Here is a 22,179-nt window from a genome sequence, read left to right as displayed (position 1 = left end):
CAGCTGAGGTTGCCGCCACCAGGGGCCGCTGTCACAGCAGTGCTGGGCGCCGAGCGCTGACTTCTTCCCGCGCGACTCTCTCAGATGCCGGCGTCCCGTCCCGTAGGTGGGTTGGCGCACAGGTTTGGGAAATGCAAGCCCAGCTCTGCGCCTTACCTGGCGCCTCCAGCCCTCCAGCAGCTTCGGCCCCGCTCTGAAAAGATTGGCCAGCAGTTGCATCCCTCGCACACACGGAGCCCTGAGCCCTGGGGTAACGCGGTTCCAATTACTGCCAGGTTCGGGTCCGCACATCGACACATTGCGTATGAGCACGCGCTTGCGGAGCAGAAAACCTCTGTGCAAACTTGAGACACCTTTGCAGCATAGATTTTTTCAGTTGTACCGATTGTGAGAAATTAGTCCGGAATAAGAACTCAAAAACCAGTGAAGTCGAGGGTCCTGGGCGTGGGCGCACTCCATTAATTCCAGCATTTGAGTAAAGAGGATCCCTGAATACGAGGCCAGCCTGGTTTACAGTAATTGAGTTCTAAGACAACCAGGACTACACGGAGAAATCCCATTTCGAAAAAACAAAAACAAAGGATCCTCCAGACCAGGGTGTGTGTGTGTGTTAGTTAGGGTTCTTCTAGAGGAAGAGAACCGATAGAAAATACATAAAGGGGATTTAGAGCTTGCCATAAGCAGGCAAAAAACAAAAGCTTCCTTCTTTCATGTCTTTTTATACAGGCTGCCACCAGAAGGTGTGTCCTAGATAGAGGGCAGGTATCTGGACTCTTAGGTTTTAGTTCATTCCAGATATAGCCAAGTCCACAAACAAGATTAGGCACTACAGGGTGTCAACCCAAAACAAAACGCAAAGTTGGCTATGCTCAACGATTTGGTGCAGAACTGTAGTTTTTATATTCTTGATTGCATTAGTCTGCCTCATTCATTTCCTGCTGGGTGAGTACTTAATGAGGACCAGTCTTTCTGTTTCTAGTATAGGTCTCTTACCCCAAATACCCATCCTGTCCGTTTAGTACCCAGAGCCTTACCTAATGTGTATCTCCCTCTCAATGACATGAGCTCAGCAGACTGTAGTGTTTTTTTTTTTTCTTAGAGATTTATTTTCATTCTTGTAAGTCTGGTAACGAATGCAGGTGCCCACGGAGACCAGAAGAGTTAGATTCCCCTGGAGCTCAAGTTACAGGAGCCTGTGGTCCTCTTGACATGGGTGCTAGGCATTGAATTTGGGCCCTCTGAAACAGCAGCACATATTTGGCAATTGCTGAACCAGCTCTCCAGCTCTAGATTGTAGCCTTTTGTTTGTCTTTACCTTAAGACAAAAGAGCCAAGGCCAGCAGGTACCAGCAGGAAGGACTGGGGTTTGCGACCTCTTGCTTTTTTATGATCTGGTAAACTTAAGTGTATCTAAGGTACCTTCTCTGGTATTAGAAACGGATGGTTCATATTTTATTTCTTAGACCAGTAGTTCCTTAGGGATCTCTTCCTTCTGAGTTCTGGGAAATGCTGGCATTGAGTCCAGAACAAGAAAATGGGAGAGTATGTAGAACTGTACTGTGCTGTTGTGAGGGAAAAATCATAAACAAACATGGGAAGAGGACTTTGAACTGGAGGTGGGAATGGCCTGTGTGAGGCTTGGGAGACCTGAAAGTTGTCCCACAGCTCCCTAAAGGACTTTGGCACTTAATGCTTACTGTGGGGTAGATTGTCACTTTCTTCAGTGGTGTGGCCACTGTTGCCACACACACAAGACACAAGGAAGTAGGAGGACCCTTGTTGGGATGAGTGGTTTCAGTAGGGAGGAAGGGGATGAGTGAGGCAATGGGGATGGAAATGATTAGAATTCATCATCATCCATGCACAGGACAAAGAAGAAAGAGTGGGAATGTGGCGGGCAGAGGGAACAACGGTATAAATGTCCCGACGCGGGAGTGTGTGGGTGAGTGTGGTGAGCATGGTGAGTGTACAAATGCAGTAAGTGTGCAGGTGAGTGTGGTGAGTGTGCAGGAGTGTGGTGAGTGCAGTGAGAGTGCAGGTGAGTGTTTACAGCATCAGCTAAGGTTGAGGTAGCAATTGGCTTACAGTCCTAGGAGAATTCAGAGAAATGTATAGCTATGTCATATGTATGTACATTTCAAGAGGAAAGTATAAAAGTGTAGATTAGACCAATCTAGAGCGTGTGGTTTGGGAAAGGCTTCCTGTAACACAGCCAACAGGACTTGAAAGCCAGCAGGTTTTGAGCTGGGTTTTCCAGAGCTCACTGTGCACCAGCTGCTGTGCTATTGCTTATCTGTCCTGTGTTACTTTACCACAGATCGGCAAGGCATTTTGCAGAGGAAGAAACTGCAGTTTAAAGAGTGGCTGGCCTGTAGTCATCAAGCCTGCAGACAGGAGAGGCAACACCCAGACTCAGGTAAGCCAGCCTGGCTTTGTTGGAGAGTGGTCAGGGTTTGGTATTTGGGAGCCATTCATACCAATGGAGATGGGACAGAAATTGTGGATTCTGAGGAGGTTATGGCTGAGGTATTGATTGATATGTGTATGTGGGAAGAGAAGCGCAGCGGGAAGATCCCCAGAGCATGGGGCTGCTGTAAGGCTGCACCCCTGCTCTTCCTCACTCTTGCCCCAGGTGGCTCTGAAACGTTCTAGGTGTGCTGTACCAGAGTACCAGAAGCGAGAGTTGCCAGCATTGCTCTCAGGAGGAAGGTGCTTTCTTCATGCCCATTATCCAGCTGCATGTAGGTTCTGAATGCTCGTGCCGAGATTTATGTAGCAAACTAAAGGAGCAGGAACGAACATGCAGAATGTGGTATTGATGCTGGTGGCTGCTTGCTTGGTATTCAGCTCAGAGCCTCTGGTTTTCTCCTGAGGCCAGCAATCACCTCTCCAGGTTCAGTTGTTCTGCAGCCTGACCTTCAACACTATCCATCTGCTGTGGAGATACTTGCTCCTAACTGAAGCACTGGCTCCTGAGAGGCAGAGCAAGGGAAGCTCAGGAGCAACTTACTAGGCATGAAAGCCCAGAACCCCCAAGACTTATTGACTGACTCCAAGGATACATAAGCAGTAAGCTGGGGGAGAAGAGACTTGTGGGTCAGGGAGCCCCAAGGTGTAGCTTTGATAACTTGTACCCAAGCGGGGTTGAGCATTTCAGCTTTTGAGTCACCTGTGCCCTGTACCTGACTAAGCTAGACTTATTTGGAGTCATTTCTGTGGGTTTTTTTTCCCAACATATTTTTTGGGGTAACTAGATGTTTGCTCACATCTCTGCAGGAAGTCACACAACAGCACATGAGAGATATTCCTGCTCATACCTGGTGCACTTGGGTCACAGTGTGTCCTGGCTGAGCCCTCTGAGCCACTGGTTTCGTGGTGACTGTTCATCACTGGAACTTTCTGTTAGCTGAAGAAGCTCATGGCTATTTCAGCTAACAAATAGCAAGTCTCACAATGGTTTAGGCTTCACTTCCCTGCCTTTGTTTCCTATTCCTAAGGGGCCTTCCTTACCCACAGCCCAGTTCACTGAACTCAGCTCATCTTCATTTGCTGGTAGATATTTTCAGGGAGGCTCCTTCTGGCAGAAGACTCTAAGCAGTGTTGTCTCTATCATAAACAAGAGTCCGCATCACCCCATGTGCTAATCTAGAGAGTAGGCTTTGTTCTGAACCCTACTGGATACTACAGCAGAAACACTGTCACAGAAAACTAAACCATTTCCAAAGAAACTGTGTGCGCACGTGTACTTGTGCATGGACATGCAAATGCTTGGAGAACTTGGAAAACCAGTTCTTTCCTTCTACCGTGTGGGTCCCAAGGACTGAACTCAAGGTGTCAGGCTCAGCAGCAAGTGCCCTTAGTCACCGAGCCATCTGCCCAGCCCAAACAGGACTCTTAGCTGTGAAATTCAAGTTTATTAAAATAGGTATGGTAAACATGATGCAGTCTACTTTGCCAATGTTAGATCCATGCATTTTGTACATCACAGTGGGTAATACTACACAGACAGTTATGACTTTAAAAGCAGAGCATACAAAATAAAGCATCATAATTAAAAATTCTTCATGACAGAAAAAAAAAATAATGCCTAGTTCAAAGCCAGAAGGGGCCTTACAGCAAGACGTGTGGGGCTGAGCTGCCCTCTGATGGATCACAGGAGCTCCAAGGCCAAGTTGGCAAGTTCATTAAGCCCTGTACCCCCAAAAACCTGGGATGCAGACATCGGAGGACAGGTACTCTCATAGTTTAGAATAAAAGCTCACCACTGTGATCCTAATACCTTTCTTTCTAACAGTGCTAGGAATTGGACTTTAGGGCACCACAGATGCTAGGCAAGGGCTCTGCCATGTTCCCAGCACCCAAATACCTCGGATCTGAGCTTACACTAACACATCTTTACTTGAAATCTCAAGACATGAGAACTGGAAAGTGCTTTGTTTGTCTGTCCCTATTCCCACTTGCAGTGCTGGGGAGAGAACCCAGGGCTTTGCTATGGTAGGCAAGTACTCCACAGCGCACTCTAGTTCCAGCTCACCAGTGCGCTCATCCTTCTCCACTCTCTGTCCGGTGATCTCAGTGAGTGGTTGGCAGTGGCTCATGGTGGGTTTACATGGTGGGTTGTTCATGAGGCTTTACAGCTTTTATCAGCACCTTGGATTTCCTTGGGTTAGTGTGGCAATTTTCATGCATCTTGCAAACCAAGAGATATGAGTATACTACTTAGAAATTAAGGGACTGGGAGAAAGAATAAATTGAGGTCCTTCTATACATAAGTAAAAAAATTTAAAAAATTGACTACCCTGAGTTTTTTCTCTCTATGCAGTAAAGTGGTGGCCATGGTATTTGAGGTAAGAGGCAGTCAGTCTTAAGAAGGATCGGTATTGGGTGTGACCTTAGTGCAGTTCTCTTGTTCCTTCTGGAATGTTCATGAGGCAGTTGACTGACAATCATTCATCAGACTTAAGGAAATTTTGGAATAGGCACATGATCCAGAAACAGCTTGGCTTTGAAAAAGCTATCACATTGTAGGGTGAGTGTAGGCCTTGAATCCAGTCTGTGCCCACACTTTCCTTCACACAAAAGCCACAGCCCATACTGGGAGCTGTGGAGGGAGGTGAGGAAGACCTTCCTTTCCAGCTGGGTTTGAAGGCTGAGCTGCTCTACCTTGATTGTCGGTCCCATTTTCGTGTAGCAGCTATTTTCCACACTGAGATGCAGCTGGACATGAGTATTTCTTCAGGGAACTGGGACTCCACTTCTGAAAGGATGTCACTGTCTTTAGTCTCCATGTAACTTACTAGAGTATCCTTGAGGCTGTGAAATCAAGGAACAAGAGAAAGTTTTTGTAACATCATAGCCAGGCCAGTGGTCATGCTTTGTGGTTCAAGAGGGGCCAAGATGCTTGCCAAGACCAGACATGCTGAGAATCTTAGGTCAGCCAAGGGCTGAGCTCCTGTGCTGGTCTGGGAGCCCATGCCCGAGAGCTGTTGTTTTTGTTTTTTCAAGACAGGGTTTCTCTGTGTATCCCTGGATGTCCTGGAACTCACTCTTGTAGACTAGGCTGGTCTTGAACTCATAGAGATCTGCTTGCCTTTGCCTCTCTAGTGCACCACCACTGCCTGGCTTCAGAGGGCTGTTTTATAACCCGAGACATGATAAAGCAGACTCTTGCTTGTAGTCTTCTCTGTAGACGCTTTATAAGGAAAAACTATCAGTTTACTTCATAAAACTAAAAGCTCGAGAACACTTGTAATACTGAGGAAAGGTTAGTTTCTTTCTCTACAAAGAGCTTTTCAAACTGTTAAGAGATAAGTAGACAGGGATGGAGAGATGACTTGGGAGGTACAAGCACCACTGCTCTTCATAGAGCTTGGGAATGATTCTCAGCACCCGCCTGGTGACTCACACCATCTCTATAGCTCCAGTTCCAGGGAGCAGACACTAAAGCGTTGACAGACTTATATGCAGGCAGCACACACAAATACATATAATAAAAATTAAAGTAAGATAAGCAGCCTTCCCCCAAATAAACAAAAACTATCAAGAGACAATTCATTGTGCCATACACACATAGCTGATGAGTGTAAAATGTGCCCAGCCATTAAGTGCCTCAGAGTCGGGACGTACAAATGAAAAGAACATGCTGGTGTTGGACCACTAGACTGACAGACTTGGCAGAGAGGGATAACTGTGCCTTTACACACTGGGGTGGCTTTTACATAAGTCTACTTGTCATGAGATTATGAGTTTTGTTGTTTTCATGTGGCCCTGAGATTGGCCTCAAACTTGCTGTGTATGTAGCTGATGATGGACCTGAGTCCTAAACTCCTGAGTGCTGTGATTATAGGTATGTGCCACCATGCCCCATTTATGCAGAGCTGAGGAATGAACCCAGGGCTCCTTGCATACACTCTATCAGTGAGCTACATCCCCAGTCTGCCTTCCTGGTTGCTTGCCTTTTTGTGTGTGTGTGTGATATGTTACATGTGTGCACGTTTGTCCATGTGTGTCCAGAGGCCTAAGGGTGATATTTTATGTCTTACTCTGCCACCTTGCATCTTATTTCCTTGAGATAGGTTCTTACTGGCCCGGAACTTGCTTTTGCTTTTGTTAGCTGGCCAGTGAGTTCCCAGAATCTGCCAGTTGTCCCTACCATATACCCAGTCCTGAGTTATGGACATACACACTCAAGTTTTGATGTGGGTGCCTGATATCTAAACACAAGCTCCTACACTTGTACAAAACACACTCTAAGTCTAAGTACACTGTAGCTGTCTTCAGACACACCAGAAGAGGCCGTCAGATCTCATTACGGGTGATTGTGAGCCACCATGTGGTTGCTGGGATTCGAACTCAGGACCTTTGGAAGAGCAGTCAGTGCTTTTAACCTCTGAGCCATCTCTCCAGCCCAACAACACACACTCTTACCTACTGGGCCATGTCCCTAACCTCTGACTTTTTTTTTTCTTTTAATCATAAAGGATTAAAATCAAATAGAATACAAAAAACCAAAGAAGCCTGCTGTGGTGGTGCACACCTTTAATCCCGGCAGAGGCAGAGGCAGATCTCTGAGTTTGAATCTAGCCTGATCTACAGAGTGAGTTGAGTTCCAGGACAGCCAGAGCTATACAGAGAAATTCTGTCTTGAAAAACTGAAAACCAAAGCAAACCAAATCTATAAAGTATCCAAGGCATGGAGAGTTAGCAGAAAAAGGGTCTTGGATAAGGCAGGACTACCTTCAAGCCTAGGGGAAGCCACCAGCAGGCAATGGGACATTTGCCAGCAGCTGTACAACGCCCTACCTCCAATTGGGGTTGAAGCTGTTCGCAGCCCGGGGGCCCTTGAGCTTGAGCACAATCATCTCATGGAGCTCCAGGAGGAAGGCGTCTAGGCCTGCCTCATTCAGGAATGTGCCCAGGAGTCTTTGGTGCTGTGTGCTGAGCTCCTCTTTGTATTGCACATCAATTTCCCGAAATAGCTCCTGAAATGAAGGATGGACAAGGGTGGGTAGAGAGATAAGGCCCGGGAAGAGTGCCGCCACAGCCTCACAGTGGAAGCAGAGGTGAGACTCACTTTGTTCAGTCGCAGCCGCTGTTCTGACTTATGTGCAGATAGGAACTGCCAGAGAGCAATGATGTGTCTCAGCTGACATCTACTGAAGGCCTGAAAGAAACAGCGTCATCCATGTGCATCACGGAATCCAAATGCCACACCATAGGCACATTCCCCCATTTCTGTCTTGAGCTCATTCTAGTTCCCTTGTCATGACCTATGCCTGTCTCTTCATGACATCACACATTGTACAGTTGCAGTGCTCACAGATGGTGGGCCCTGCCTAGAGATGACATCATAGAGCATATGTCAGTCTACTGATCCAAGTATATGGTGTACAGGGCAGACTGATTGTGTGAGCAATGTTCTTGATTCTTCCTGCTTTGGGGAGTTCCTACATTAATGCATGGTGGAATTAGGAAGTAAGCAGGAGCTTTTGACAAGGGTCATGCTGATTCCCATGCAACACTTTCCAACAGGACTCCCCTCCCTCTTTTGAGACATGGTCTTACTCAGAAGCCTAGTATGGCATGGAACTTACTGTATAGCCCAGGCTGGCCTGGGAGTTGCAATCTCCCTGCCTCTTCCTCCTGAGTACCGGCAATACTGGTATACCACCAGGCTTGGCACTAGTGCTTACCTTTAAGACCTGAGCTGTCTGATCACACATCCGTAGGACTTCTTCGATGTACACATTCAAGTCCATGCCAGGATCCCCACCAGCTGTGCTCAGGAAACCCAGAGTGATTTCTATGATAGACAGGGCTTCACAGGCATCACTATAGGACTGTAGCTGTCCGCTGATGGTACTGATTGCTAAGTTAGGGAGTGAGCTCTGGAGAATAAAATGGAAGGCTCGGGTTAGGGTTGGGCTTGTTTCTCACCAACTGAGAAGAGATTAGCTTTGTCACTGCTGAAGCTAGAGCTGGGACAGGCTCTCCAGAAGGCACTAGCCTGATGCAGGCAGCACTCCAGACTCCACAGACATAGACAAACTTATAGAACCTCAAGACAACACTATTAAGTTCTTTGGCTGTTTAGCCACAGCACACATAACTGTGATATATTACCAAGAAACCAGTCCCACAAGATGTCAGTATATTTAAAATCAGCTAAAAAAAATTGGTGATCTGCTGTCCTGCTTTCCTTTGTGGAAAGCACTGGACTCACAGGAGTCTCAGGATTCTTATGAAGACACCGAGACGCTAATGTTCACAGTAGCTATGATGCAGCTGGAGCTGTCTTTAGTAGCTCGAGCCTCTCAGCAAGAGACAAGGGCTATCAAGAGCACCTGTGCCATTTTGTTCTTGATGTCCATGAAGAGATGCTCATAGTTCCAGTCCCGTCTGTATACCAGGGTGGGTATTCCCTAAAGGGAGAGAGAAAGTTTTAGAGATAAAATAGAAAAAAATTGATAGAATATAGTGGGTATATTCACTAGATGGCAAACACATCTTCCCTCAGTGACTCAGTAGCAGAACCCAGCTATTCAAGACATTTCTGGTAAAGCCCGCAGTGTTGCCCCAGGATGTCTATGCTGAAGATGCCATCTTTAGAAACAGTGACACAACAGTGAAGCTTTGCTACAGTGGCTTCAGAGATCCTGCTGTATGGAACACTGCAGCACACTGAGTGTGCAAGGGGCACCAGGAGGACCAAGTGTAGGAGGATAGCTCATTCACTAAGGGAGTCACTGCACGAGATAGCAGGGCTGTCAGAGGGAATCAGAAATAGCTTTGGGATCAAGTCACAGCCTAACTGTAAGCTATATGATAAACTTATGGATGCCTATGGAAATAAATAAACCTACATGCAATGTACTTAAGTGGACTGGAAGGATCTCCAGCAGTCCAGATGAAGGAACAGAGTGTGGCTCTGACACTGTGTTCAATAGGTGGCAGAAATCCTACGTGTGAAGGCAGACAATTGAGTTAAGGTAACTGGAAACCTGAGCTGGAGCCACAGGCCTCTGTGCCGAGGGACTCGAGGGCATCCAACATAGAGAACCCAGGAAACATTGTGTCAGATGGCTAAAATGACAGGTATGCCATGGCCGTTAAAGGTGAGGACACAGGGAGGACACACTGGTCCCTCAGGCATAGAGTGCTGAGGAACAAGGCAACAGTGGCAGAGTTTCTTGGTGGTGCTATTAACAATTGCAGAAAAACCAAATGCTAAGTCCCCTAGAGACTGGAGAATGTCTCCAGGGGACTGAGGTGCAGACAGTCCAAAGAGCTTGAGATCACCACAGCCAGGAGGCTCATGGAACTGTGGCCTTGCATGCTTTGAGTGGGAAGTAGATGACACAATTGAGACTGTGGGTGGTGCAGTGCACTCTGGTGTCCCCCCCCCAAAACCCCAATGGTACCTTACTTTTGACATAACTAAGCACATTAGCTAGTTGCAGACTCCACTTACCTTGAGGGTCAGCCTGGGCTTGCCCTGTAGGAACCGGCTGCTGATCTGCCGTTGGATCTTCTCTAGATCAAACTCTTGTGAGGTTTCCCCACCTTGCTGCACTTGGTACTGGCAGTTGGAGAGGATCAGTGGATTCAGATCCCGTTCCACCTCATAACTGATGACATGCAGGTCAGCAACCTCAGAGATATCTACAGAATAGCTGAGGGACAAGACACATGCTGGATGTGGAGAAGAGACACATAGGGACATTCCTGTTCCAGCCTGTATGGTCTGAACAGGTGTAGGCTGCACGTCTATGGGCCACTCTGGAGAGAATGGCCAAGGGAGGCTCTGCCATGGAAAGAGCAGAAGGTGCAGAGGCTCAGGAGCCTAGGGACAGGCAAACACCATGCTCTCTTGGCTTGTACACCCACCTGTTGTCTTCATTGGAAAACTTTTGCACCGTGTAGACCATGTTATTGTGTAGGCTAATCAAGTAGCTGACTAAAGCAGTTCCACAGAGGCCTAGGCCCTGACGCCTTGGAAGGATGACCTCAAATTCAGCATCCAGATCCAAGTCAGAACAGCAGTAATCTTTTGGTAGCTTGATCTCACCTAGAAATGACGAGATCATTCCTTAACAGACAGGTAAGCTGCACCATGCAGTCTTAGCTGTAGCATCAAGGTGAGGGGAAGAAGAGGCTCACAGACATGGCCATCCCATCTAATACAGAGCAGGGAGCCTATTTAAGGTCTTGTCTTTAACCAGACAAGTGTTCAATGCTGACAAGTGTTCAATGATCCCAGCTCTTTCTTGAAACCCAGTTTTTGGATTTAAAAAGATGAAGGCTGTCAGACCACCATACTTCTCCCAGACCCTCTGTGCTGGCTGGTCTTATGTCAACTTGACACACGCTACAGTCATCAGAGGAGAGGCAGCCTCAAGTAAGAAAATACCTTTGTAAGAGCTGGCTATAGGCAAGCCTGTGAGGCGTTTTCTGGATTAGTGACTTACAGGGGAGAGACAAGCCATTGTGGGTGGGGCATTCCCTGTGCTGGTGGTCCTGGCTCTATAAGAGCAGACCATGGAGGGGAACAAGCTAGGAAGCATCAACATTCTCATTCTCATGGCCTCTGCATCAGCTCCTGCCTCCAGGTTCCTACTTTGTTTGAGTTCCTGTCCTGACCTCTTTTGATGATATGATGCTAAGGAAGAAATAAGCCACATAAACCTTCCTCCCCAACTCGCTTTTGTGATGTTTCATCACAGTAATAGTAACCCTAAGTAAGACAGCCTCCATCTGAAGACACCTAGAGAGCTTGCACGGTGCTGGGTGTGACGGGCAACACTGAACTTCGGAGCAGTATGTGCACAGCTCATCCTCTTGTGACGCTGCTGGAGGGAGGAGGACACTTACCATTGGTCTCCAGTGACCGCCTCAGTGCATTCCACGTGGACAGAAAGATGGTGATTCGGTCATGCAACAGCTTTCTCAGCCCATCTGTTGAGCAGAGCAGTTCAGAAGAACTGTGACAACAATACAGCCATGTTCCGACTCATAGCAGCTCTGCCTTCCTGTTGCAGCTTGGCTAGCTGGAACTAGGGTATCTTTGTCTCATGCCCAGTGACCTGCTATTGAGCCCTCATCCCTTTATCTGTTAAACACTTATGTTTAGAGCTTGAATAGAGTCTTACCTGAACTGTGACTGTGAATGAAGCCTCTGATGGAACTGTATTCCACTCTCGAGACATTCTGGAACTGTTTGACCAGATCCCTTTGCAGAGCCAATATCTCAGGCAGGAATTTCACCAACCTTAGTTCTGCTTCCTGCAGAAAGGAAGATGGTTTAGTAGTGATGCCTCTGTTTCCCTAAGGAATGCTAGTGAGCTTGTACATTTTGTAGGTGCTTGGGGGATTGATACTGCTGAGTGAGTCTGCTCAGTGTTCCATTTTCTATGTGACATACCATAGACTTTAGAAAGAGGTAAAGGGCCATCTCATTCTTTCTCTAAGTACCCACAAATGGCTTTCAGGGTTACACTCTTCTACACTCTGCCCTGGAACCCAGAGCCAAACCTGTGTGCCAAAACCCAATGGGTAGAACTGCCTTGAGGACTAAATCCTATCTCATCCAGTACAAAATTGACCCTGGATAGATCAAATACCTAAATGTAAGACCCCAAACTGCCAGAGGAAAACAGGAAATGTGCTGGAGTGAAGAGTCATTTCTGGACAGGAATCCAAAAGCACCAATTGACACAAATGACTAAAAACCTTCTGTTCAACAAAGGAACCATTCAACAGGGGCAAAGGAGAATTACAGAATAGAAGACTTGCCATTAGCCCAAAAAAGGCTTCTGTCCAGAGTATGTAAAAAACAATAGCCTAACAATCCCATTAAGACTGGGTAAATGAACTGAATAGATACTTCTCAAGAAATACAGATGACCAACAAGTACATGAAGAAATGTCCAGTATCATTAGTTATCAGGGAAAAACCAATTAGTAATATACTGAAATACTATCTCACCCCCAGGCAGAAGGCCAGTGAAAAAAACAGCCAGTGTCAAATGGGGCCCAGGAAGTGGAGAAAAAGGAATACCATTGCTAGTTGAGCATAAATTAGAACAGCTATTATGGCAAAGTAGGGAAGGTCCTCAAAAAATCAAGTGTTAATTACCAAACAGTCTAGCCTTTCTTCTGGTTATGCACTCAGTAGACCAATGACACATGTGCACCCCCATGCTTTCTGCGACTTCAGTGACAACAGCTAAGAGTTTCAACTTAGATTCCCATTAGCAGATGAACAGGCAGAGTGTGTGTGTGGTGTATATCACAAAGGAAGACACTCAACCACTGGGCTTAAGATGAATAAACCCCTGCAGTCCAAAGGAAAATGGCTATAGTTGGCTAAGAGGTCACTTATTTGAAAGATTTATCCTACATATAGAAGTACTCTGTGCATACTTGTCTGCATGCCAGCAGAGGGCATCAGGTCACATCATAGGTGTTTGTGAGCCACCATGAGGTGCTGGGAATTGAACTCAGGACCTTTGGAAGAGTAGCTAGTGCTCTTAACCCCTGAGCCATCTCTCCAGCCCCAAGAGGTTACTTTAATAAGTGAAATAAGTCACATACAGGAAGATAACTACTGCACAATCATATGTATGAGCTTAAAGAAGCTGGCTTATAGGTGGGATAGTAACCACCGTTCTTCTCCACTGTTCTCCAGTGACTGCCTCAGTGTGCTCCATGTGGACAGAAAGACGGTGATTGGAACAGTTTCTCAGCCCATCTGTCGAGCGACAGATTGAGGAAAGAGGTAGGAAGTAAGGCTGGGCTTCATCAGTGCATTCTGTGAGTCACAATGAACTCCATTAATGTGTAAAATTCTTAAAAAGATAAAGAAGTGGTCTCTTGTGTTTGTGTGACTGGCTGGATATGTGAGAAGCTGTTGGAAGCAAACAGACATCAGTGGTCATTGTTCCAAAGCCTCAGACCCAAGCTACCTCAGCCAAAACCACCCTGAGAGAAATCACAGCACTGACACGAGGCAGTTACTTTTGTGAATACCCGACACTGGTGCTCAGGGTCACCTCAAAGATCACCATGACCAGCCCTCCAGTGGATAACAGAAACTGAGTTCCTGGGTCCGACAGGATTGCTGCACCTCAGACCTTCCCAACCTACTCCAGCCCACATTCCCAGCTTCAGTCTGTGCCTAGATGATCTAACAGTTACAAATGTTCACGCGCTGAATAATGTTTGCTGTCACTGCAGACACTGCAGATGACCTGTACCCTTTTTGTTGTAGAGTGGCCAGATGGCCTCCTGGCCCTCAATTCTCTTCTGATGACTACTGACGGACCTATGTGTTATTTTACCTGTGACTACGCTTCAGAGGGCCTGAGACAGCAAAGGCCTTCTTGAGTTCCCTGCTACTAATATTCTCTTAGAGCCACAGCACTGGTAACTACTCAGAACTGTGGCCCTTGGAGTCAGTGTTCTGAGCAGAGGTTCAGGGCTTCCTGTTTTTGTGAGGTCAAGCAGGAGTCCTTCGTACCTTCTGGAGGAAGTGCCAGAGGACAGGCACCGTTTCCTTGCCGTTCTTCTGTTCCACGATGTGCTGCAGGTACTCCACTGTGATTTTCCTCCTGCAGCTCCAAATCTTTGAGCAATGAATTATACTTTTTTGGGGCAAGTGGGGCAAGAAGGTTGCTGGGTCCCCATAGATGATTTTGGTCACAGGGTTGGAGCTGATGCGCTCATCTTGGCTGATAAGAGCATTTATAGCTGGCAAGTTTTTGTCAAGATGCTGGATGAAGAGAATGAAACAGAATTCTGGAATTCAGACATTGCTGCACACAGGCTGTGGCTACCCTCCTACCTTGCCTGTCCCGCTGCTGCTTTCTGTTATACTTAACAGTTCCTTGTAGGGTTTGCCCCCCTGCACCCTGAATACAGGGGATTCAGGGCTAAGATGCCACAATCACTGCTTTCCTTCCACCTCCCCACTTTATCTCTGGTATGCTTTGTTCCTCTCAGCAGCGCTCTTCTCTGACAGAAGAGTATTTCATCTGTGACCATTGTGCATCCTAGTGGGTCTCTCGGTAGGGTAGTAGTTCTGCTTCATACTCTCACATGCAGCTCTCTAGAGTGATGACAAGCAAGCTGTAGGTTGAGGGCAGTGAAGCCTGAGGCTCAGAGGAGTCCCTCCCCAGCGATGATGGGTAAAGATTACTCAGCAGATGAATGGGAGACCCCTACTCCTATCCTAGACAGAAGTGCTAAGCAACTGTCACAGCTTACCTTCAGTTCACGTAGCAGAAGAGTTTCAAAATGCTTCTCCCAGTTGTTCCTGCATCCTTTGGTTGACAATTCTGCATTAAAATTTAACACCCCTACAAATGAAACAAGAATGTGTGGGTTGCCCTAGAATAAGAGCCATAGCATCCTGCATAGGGTAAGTACCAGGTAAGTGCCAATAGAGAGTTCAATATGGAGGAAATACTTTCCTAAGTACCCTAAGGATGCTAACAGGCCCTGATGCAATCATCTGCTGCTGTTGCCTTTGTAATGATTCCTTAACTTCAGACAGTTCCTTTGATTCCATTGCTGTCACCATGAAGCCATTCAGAACCCAACTACTAAGAACAGAACTTAAAACCACAAGCCCAGAAGCAGGAAAGAGTGGTGCCCAGTGCTACCGTCAGCCACTCCAGCTGCTGCACAAACCAACACCTATGAAAGTGGTGTAGATGCTAAGATAGCGGCAGCCTTCTAGAATGCCCTCATTTGTGTGAAATCACACCAAAAAAAAAAAAAAAAAAAAAAAAAACCAGGCTTTCAATGAAATGAGGTTTTACTAAATAGCAAATTCCTGTAATGAATGCAGACTGGGGAGGAAGGCCCTAGAACAGTGAGTTCAGTTTGCAGGAAGCCCCTTTCTTCTTGTTAGTATCTTATTTTAAAAGATTCGGGGTGGGGACTGGAGAGATAGCCCAGTGGTTATGAGTGCCCGCCAACTGCTCTTCCGAAGGTCGTGAGTTCAAATCCCAGCAACCACATGATGGCTCACAAACATCTGTAATGAGATCTGATACCCTCTTCTGGGATGTCTGAAGACTGCTACAGTGTACTTACATATAATAAATAAAAAAGGTTGGGGTGGTGGGTAAGAGCACTGGCTATGCAAGCCTGACAACCTGAGCTCTATCCCCAGGACCCACAAACACCTGGTGTAGTGGGTTGTACCTGTAATTTCTGCACTGCACGATGGGAGGCAATGACAGGAGAATTGCCTGAAGTTCACAGGCCAGCTCTCCTTGAATATGCAGAGTAGCAGCCATAACAAGAGAGACTTCTCTCAACTAGATGGAGAACCAACTCCCAAAAGCTGTCCTCAACTTCCACACATGCACTGAGCAGGTGTGTGCCCCTACCATTGATGGTTTTAAAAGATCGTTGCAGGACTTTCTTTGGCTCAGCTGGACAGGAATGTTTGCCTATCATGTTCAAGGCCCCATGCATTAATCCCCAGCACCACCAAAATCAAAAAGGTTTTTGTTCTTTTTGCAGTTAAGGAAAAGTCATTCTTAACAATGCCATCCTTAGCCGGGCGTGGTGGTGCACATCTTTAATCCCAGCACTCCAGAGGCAGAGGCAGGCAGATTTCTGAGTTCGAGGCCAGCCTGGTCTACAAAGTGAGTTCCAGGACAGCCAGGGCTACACAGAGAAACCCTGTCTCGAAAAACCAAAAAAATAAAAATAAAAATAAAAACAACAATGCCATCTTCACTGGAGGATGGCTCAGTGGTTAAGAACACTGGAAGAGTAGTAGCCAGAGGTCCTGAGTTCAATTCCCAATAGCTACATGGTGACTTGTAATGGGCTCGGATTCTCTCTTCTGGTGTGCATGAAGATAGGGCACACATACACATAAAATAAATTAATCTTTTTTAAAAACTAATGCCATCTTCAGTGCTATTTATCAAATCATCTTGCATGTCCTTCCTTGATAGATTTAAATGCTTAGAACACAACTGTCAGCTCAATGAGCAGTGCTGGCTTTTGCTCAAAAAAAGCCGACTAGGAGAAACTGTGTGCATGGACACGGTCCATGGTCAACTAGGAGACTGGTTTACAACCATGGACTTTTTCATAAAAATCAGAAGCAAGGCTAATGATTGATTCTTGTGTGATTCTTGCTTGGCATGTGTCTCCCACACAATAGGTTTGCACTTGTGTGTAAATACTCCCAAGTACCAAAGGTCACAGGACCTTGTGCACGGTGATTTGAGAACAGAGCAATTTCTTCAGCCTGCTAGAAGGAGTTCGGGCTTCTGTTTCTCCCATCCCCCCTCTTTTTATTTTAAAAAAGGATTTTTCCTGTGAAGCCCAGGTGACCCAAGAACTCATCTTACTCATGCCTCATCTTCCAAAGTGCTAGATTACAGGCTCTCCTCACGTCTGTGGCTCTCACTCCTGCAGGGGTCCTGGGCCTAGCACAGCTCTTCCCCCTGTGCTTACCGTGGCTCTGCACCCTGAGCAGGCTGCTCAGGATGAGGTGGACCACATGGATGGTCTCGTCGGCACTCCTGCCCAGCATCTTGGTTAGCTGCTCCAGGTCTCTCTGGATGTGCTGCTGTAGGAAGCCTTGTGGGTCCTGGACCCAAGGCTTAATGATTACTGTCAGGGCCTGGGAGCAATGAAACAAAGCGTTCAGAATATCTCATATAGAGTGGACATGGTGAGCCCAGGAGAGGGCAGAAGAGCAAGACACCAGCATCAAATCAGAGGATGACTTCTAAGCATGATGTAGCAACAGAGATGGTAGAAGGAACAGGCATAAGCTGGCTGTGGGATTATCTAAAACATCAGCCTTGAACTTTTTGTCCTTTTAGCTAGTATTCATATGGTAGAGATGGAGCATACATGGCCTTAGCTTCTCCGTGCTGCTCCCTGAAAATAAACTTCATCATCACATCCTTACACCTTGTGTACAGGTGACATTGAGTCTCATAATGCAAAAAGCTAGTTGGTATCAGTTAGGAAGAAAACCAGACTCTGTATCTTTCCATGGTAGAACTCTTAGCTCTAGAGCACCATGAAAAATATTAATAATTAAAAAAGAAATGGATTTTACATAATCTGAAAAGTACTTCTTATCCTATTCCTTGCCACGTTGGAGATTAGGCTTCTATGACCTGACAGACGAGGCATGAGCAGCACACTTATAACCCACAGGCACTGGAAAGCAGGCTTAGGGCTGGCAGGAAACAATAGCAAGGTCTTCTCTAGCAGCTCAAGAGAACTCTGAGCAGCAGCTTATTACAAATACCTGGGGATTGTGGGTGGCTCCCACAAGCATAGCCAAGTGAGTGAGTAGCCGGGTGAGAATAAAGACCACTGGGGACTGCCCTCGGTCAGATACTTCTGCTACACCACTGGACTGTGGGCTCCCCAACACGTGGCCAGTCTGCGTTCTGTCCTCATTGTTTCTGGAAAGGAAGAGAAGACTAGGTGAACATTAGAAGAGGCTAATCTTCCAAGCTGCAGGTGACGTCTCAGAGACTCAGGACTTGGAGGTAGGGCTCCATGCCCCGAGGGAACATTAAAAGTCGAGGGAACATTAAAAGTCGTCGTCGTCGTTGTCATCGTCCCCCTCCTCCTCCTCCTTCCTCCTCCTCCTCCTCCTTGGCCTGGGATGCCTGCCTATATAACTTTACAGACCTCCCTTCTGGCTAGCCAACAACCTAAGACTCAGCTTAAAGTGGCTGCATAAAATGGCTGCTGCTGACCCCCAAGAAGGCATCAGAGAAGAGGCTTGCAATCGTCCCTGGGCAGCTAGAGTTCAGAATATTTTGCACCCATGCCTGTATTTTCCACGTTCTTCTCATTTTCCCAATAATTGGGATCCAAGGTCTGGTAGAACATTTTGCATCATATGTAGTAGGTGGGAGATACAGTGTGTACATTCAGTTGCAAGAATACTGCATGTCAAGGACCTTCAGCTTGGACATAAGCAGCTCTGACTACACCAGAACATATTGTGCTGTAGACAGGCCCCACCAATCAATCAGAAGGGAGTAATGAGCTCCCTTCATTGTGTCAGAAGTGTGGGGTCAGACTTACTTATCTGGCCTTGTAGGCAGTCTAGATGACTGTGAGCACATGGGGACAGGAGTAGCATTCTGTCTAACTCCTGTGTCATTTTACGTATCAGGCAGCTTTTACTAAGGATTTTACAATGTCATGGGTGTCTTAGAACCTACCCCTCGCACAAACCAAGGCATGGAAATATTTGGCAAGCTTGATTGTGTGCCGTTTATTTTCCTTATATTTGGAAAAACAAAAACAAGGCACGTGTGATGGTGTGCCCCTGTAGTCTGAACACTCAAGTACCAGGACAGCCATGGATATTGTGTGAGATCCTATGTATAAAAACAAAATAAACGCCGGGTAGTGCTAGCACATGCCTTTAATCCCAGCACTTGAGAGGCAGAGGCAGGTGGATTTCTGAGTTCGAGGCCAGCCTGGTCTACAGAGTGAGATCCAGGACAGCCAGGGCTACACAGAGAAACCTGGTCTCGAAAAAACCAACAAAACAAAACAAAACAAAACAAACAAAACCCCCAGATTGCTGTCATTGGGAAGATGAGAGAGAACTAAGGCTGGTGGGTTACAAGTTCAAGTTAGGTGGCATGTGCAGAGATTGGCAGATACTGGCTCAGTGTGTTGGACCTGACTGTCCTCCCAAGTCAGGGCATCTGCTTATAGAAAAATGTTTGTACAAGGAGTAAGCCCAGGACCCACAGAACATATCAGTATTGGTAAGTGCTAATATGCCAGCCACATTGCATTCAGGACCAGTGATAGCACCTTACAATTTCCCGATGACAGGGACTTTGGCACTGATGCCATGCATGACATAGATCCAGAAGGACAATAGTGTTTGAGGCACAAGTTAGTGACAGTTTAGAAAAAAAAGAAAGAGTATAAGCAGTGCTGATGTCTAGGGCTGATTCCCAGCAAGGAAGAAGCAGCTTATGTACCTGATAGCACTGAAGCCCTCATGCGGCGTGTGGTTAAGACCTCCGACTGGAAGACCACAGTCCAGACAGGTGCTCTCTTGCATTGGCCTGCCACACTAGAGTGAACACAGTGTTGTGTTATGCATAAGAGCTGCTGTGTAACAACCCTGCTCTGCCATACAAAGGGATGGTTCCTATGTGTGCATATAATTCTGAGGAGTGATATGGGGACAGGGTGGACACTCCTAAGTATGGTAACAGAAATGCAAACTTTTATGAAAAGTAGACATAAAACTGAGTTTGAATCCCAAATTGATTGACACAGTATAGGAAAAGTTGAAGCACACAACTCTATTCCTTTCTTGTACCTGTGCACTCGTCTTAGGGCTGTAATATCTAACACCGTAAAAAGCAGCATTACTCACTTTCAGCCTAATTTTTTTTTTAAATATATGATGGCGATTTAAAAATAATTCAACATAACATTATTTGCAAGGACCTCTTTAAAAAGTTAGATGGTATAGCTCTGAACTGTGTGACACATGGCCCACAGCATACCAAAGCAGTCACAGACCCCCAAAACCTGGGTCCGTCTGGGAAAGAATCCTGCTTTGCCTCATTCCATGGACAAGGAAGTATGTCAGTCTCAGAATCGGTGGGTTGTTTGCCTCAGTCCCCTCCACAACGTGTCCTTAATGAACGATGTGTTACTGCAGCCTGGTAGCTTGCTGCTTAGCAGGCACAGTGCCTGGGGTGGCAAAAGCCTGGGTAGTCCAGGATGGTGATTCCCTTCCATCCTTTTCATGGGCCAACTATGGGATGTCTTTCCCGTTCAGTAGTGTCACTAACCCCTGCTGTGTGGTCTGAAAATGCAGTTATCCCAACCAGCAGCCCTCTGGGGAGCCATCTCACCAAACTCTATCCCAAGCACCAAAACTCACCTCTCCCACAGAGCATGGATGGCCTCTGGGACAAGCTGTTAAAAGAACAAGACACACATTGGCTAGTTAGGGTCCAGATGACCCACTGGGGCCTACTCTCTGCCCTCTCTGCTCCTGATCAAGTATGACACAGCCTTCGCACCTCCCTAGAAGTTTGAGCTGTTGGGTAAATTGTGAGGAAGTATGTGATATATGCGTAGTGTGGACGATGGATGTGCTCAGTGAAAATGTCTGAACTTAGTTTTAGAAAGCAAAGATAAATTAGATGGATTAGATCACCAGTTCACAAACAGTGAATTCAGCAGCATGGTAGAGAGTGTTTTCCACCTTTCTTTTCTTTGGATTTATTATTGCTGTCTGACAAAATTTAAAAATATTTTTAAAAGATTATTTACTCAAAGCAACAGCAAAATCCACACAAAGCCTTGGGCTACGTGATTTTGCCTTCCAGTTCTGTATTTCAGCCTTGTCTTTATTTGAACTTCAGTGTAGCTCAGAGTTCCCTCTTTTCTCAGATGCATGTTCTAGAGCGCACCAAATGCTGCAAAGGGCTTCCTCTAGACTCAGACACAGGAGCAGAGCATGGGTCCTGTAAGCCTCCAAAGGCAAATGTGGCCCCCAAGCACAACCCAAGGTCTGTGTTCTTCTATCGGAAGAGCATGGTGCCAGCACTTACTGTACCAGGTGACATTTTCCAGGCCCCTCCAAGTCCTGGCGTGAACTAGCAGGTCTTCAGGCATTGTTGGAAGAAAAGCATTCTGAAATTCCAGAAGCAGGACAGGTCATAACAAGTGAACACACATCCGTACAGTCAGAACAAAGCAAGGAGGGCATTGACTATGCAGCCTCAAGGATGCCTATGATGCCTAGTCTTGGCTGTCAATCTGGTTAGATCTGGAATCAACTAGGAGATAAACTGCTGGGCATACCTATGAAGGATTCCCTACTCAGGGTATCTGAAATGAGAACACCCACCCTACTTTCTACATTAAGGAGGTCCAGGGAGAGCTCCTTGTGCTCCTTTGCCTTCCCATCCTGCGGGCAAGGTCATCTGTTGTGTGTACATTACTATTGAGTTCATCTTCCTCTTGCTCCTGCTGCCATCTATCCCTGACAGAGAGTCTCCAGGAACCCTCTAGGAGACTAAACAGCTATGGGGTTCTCAGCCTCTCCATTGGAGGGCCACCCAGACTGTATCACACACAGCTATCTGACAAATACAAATCCCCTTTCAATTGTATTCATGCCATTGGATCCCTGATATAGCTGTCTTGTGTGAGGCTATGCCAGTGCCTGGCAAATACAGAAATGGATGCTCACAGTCATCTATTGGATGGAACACAGGGCCCCCAATGGAGGAGCTAGAGAAAGTACCCAAAGAGCTGAAGGGGTCTGCAACCCTATAGGTGGAACAACAATATGAACTAATTAGTACCCCCAGAGCTCGTGTCTCTATCTGCATATGTATCAGAAGATGGCCTAGTCAGCCATCATTGGGAAGAGAGGCCCCTAGGTCTTGCAAACTTTATATGCCCCAGAACAGGTGAATGCCAGGGCCAAGAAGTGGGAGTGGGTGGGTAGGGGAGCAGGGCATGGGGAGGGTATAGGGGGACTTTTGGGATAGCATTGAAATGTAAATAAAGAAAAGGTCTAATAATAATTAGAGAGAGAGAGAAAGAGAGAGAGAAGCCTGACTAACACAGTGCTTAGGACTCTGTACCACCACTGTGGGCAGACAGATAAAATCAATA

The 22,179-nt window shown here is 46.6% G+C and overlaps 1 protein-coding gene and 1 long non-coding RNA gene across 6 annotated transcripts in view; one reads left to right on the top strand and one right to left on the bottom strand.

Annotated features, from left to right (window-relative positions):
* Positions 1-82: 82 nt before the first annotated feature.
* A930037H05Rik (RIKEN cDNA A930037H05 gene) overlaps positions 83-22,179 on the top strand; it is a 30,036-nt gene continuing 7,939 nt past the window's right edge. Inside the window, exons 1-2 of the long non-coding RNA NR_153849.1 lie at positions 83-275; positions 2,318-2,416. This is a non-coding gene — a long non-coding RNA (RIKEN cDNA A930037H05 gene). The remainder of the gene's footprint in view (positions 276-2,317; positions 2,417-22,179) is intronic.
* Positions 3,900-22,179, bottom strand: part of Rnf213 (ring finger protein 213) — a 97,469-nt gene continuing 79,189 nt past the window's right edge. For all 5 annotated transcript variants that reach the window (XM_006534630.4, XM_006534631.4, XM_006534632.4 and 2 more), the window contains 16 exons: positions 21,105-21,186; positions 20,429-20,463; positions 19,509-19,603; positions 17,795-17,954; positions 16,984-17,152; positions 14,764-14,855; positions 14,018-14,269; positions 11,649-11,781; positions 11,371-11,454; positions 10,387-10,567; positions 9,971-10,172; positions 8,844-8,921; positions 8,193-8,387; positions 7,574-7,663; positions 7,303-7,481; positions 3,900-5,313 (listed from right to left, as the gene is read on the bottom strand). In XM_006534630.4, the coding sequence (XP_006534693.1) occupies positions 5,160-5,313; positions 7,303-7,481; positions 7,574-7,663; positions 8,193-8,387; positions 8,844-8,921; positions 9,971-10,172; positions 10,387-10,567; positions 11,371-11,454; positions 11,649-11,781; positions 14,018-14,269; positions 14,764-14,855; positions 16,984-17,152; positions 17,795-17,954; positions 19,509-19,603; positions 20,429-20,463; positions 21,105-21,186 (2,181 nt within the window). In that variant the 3' untranslated portion in view covers positions 3,900-5,159. The remainder of the gene's footprint in view (positions 5,314-7,302; positions 7,482-7,573; positions 7,664-8,192; positions 8,388-8,843; positions 8,922-9,970; positions 10,173-10,386; positions 10,568-11,370; positions 11,455-11,648; positions 11,782-14,017; positions 14,270-14,763; positions 14,856-16,983; positions 17,153-17,794; positions 17,955-19,508; positions 19,604-20,428; positions 20,464-21,104; positions 21,187-22,179) is intronic.

The sequence above is a fragment of the Mus musculus genome, chromosome 11 (assembly GCF_000001635.26).
Source record: "Mus musculus strain C57BL/6J chromosome 11, GRCm38.p6 C57BL/6J".
Lineage (NCBI taxonomy): Eukaryota > Metazoa > Chordata > Mammalia > Rodentia > Muridae > Mus > Mus musculus.
Note: the sequence above shows the minus strand (reverse complement) of the source record. Positions and strands in the feature narration are given on the sequence as shown.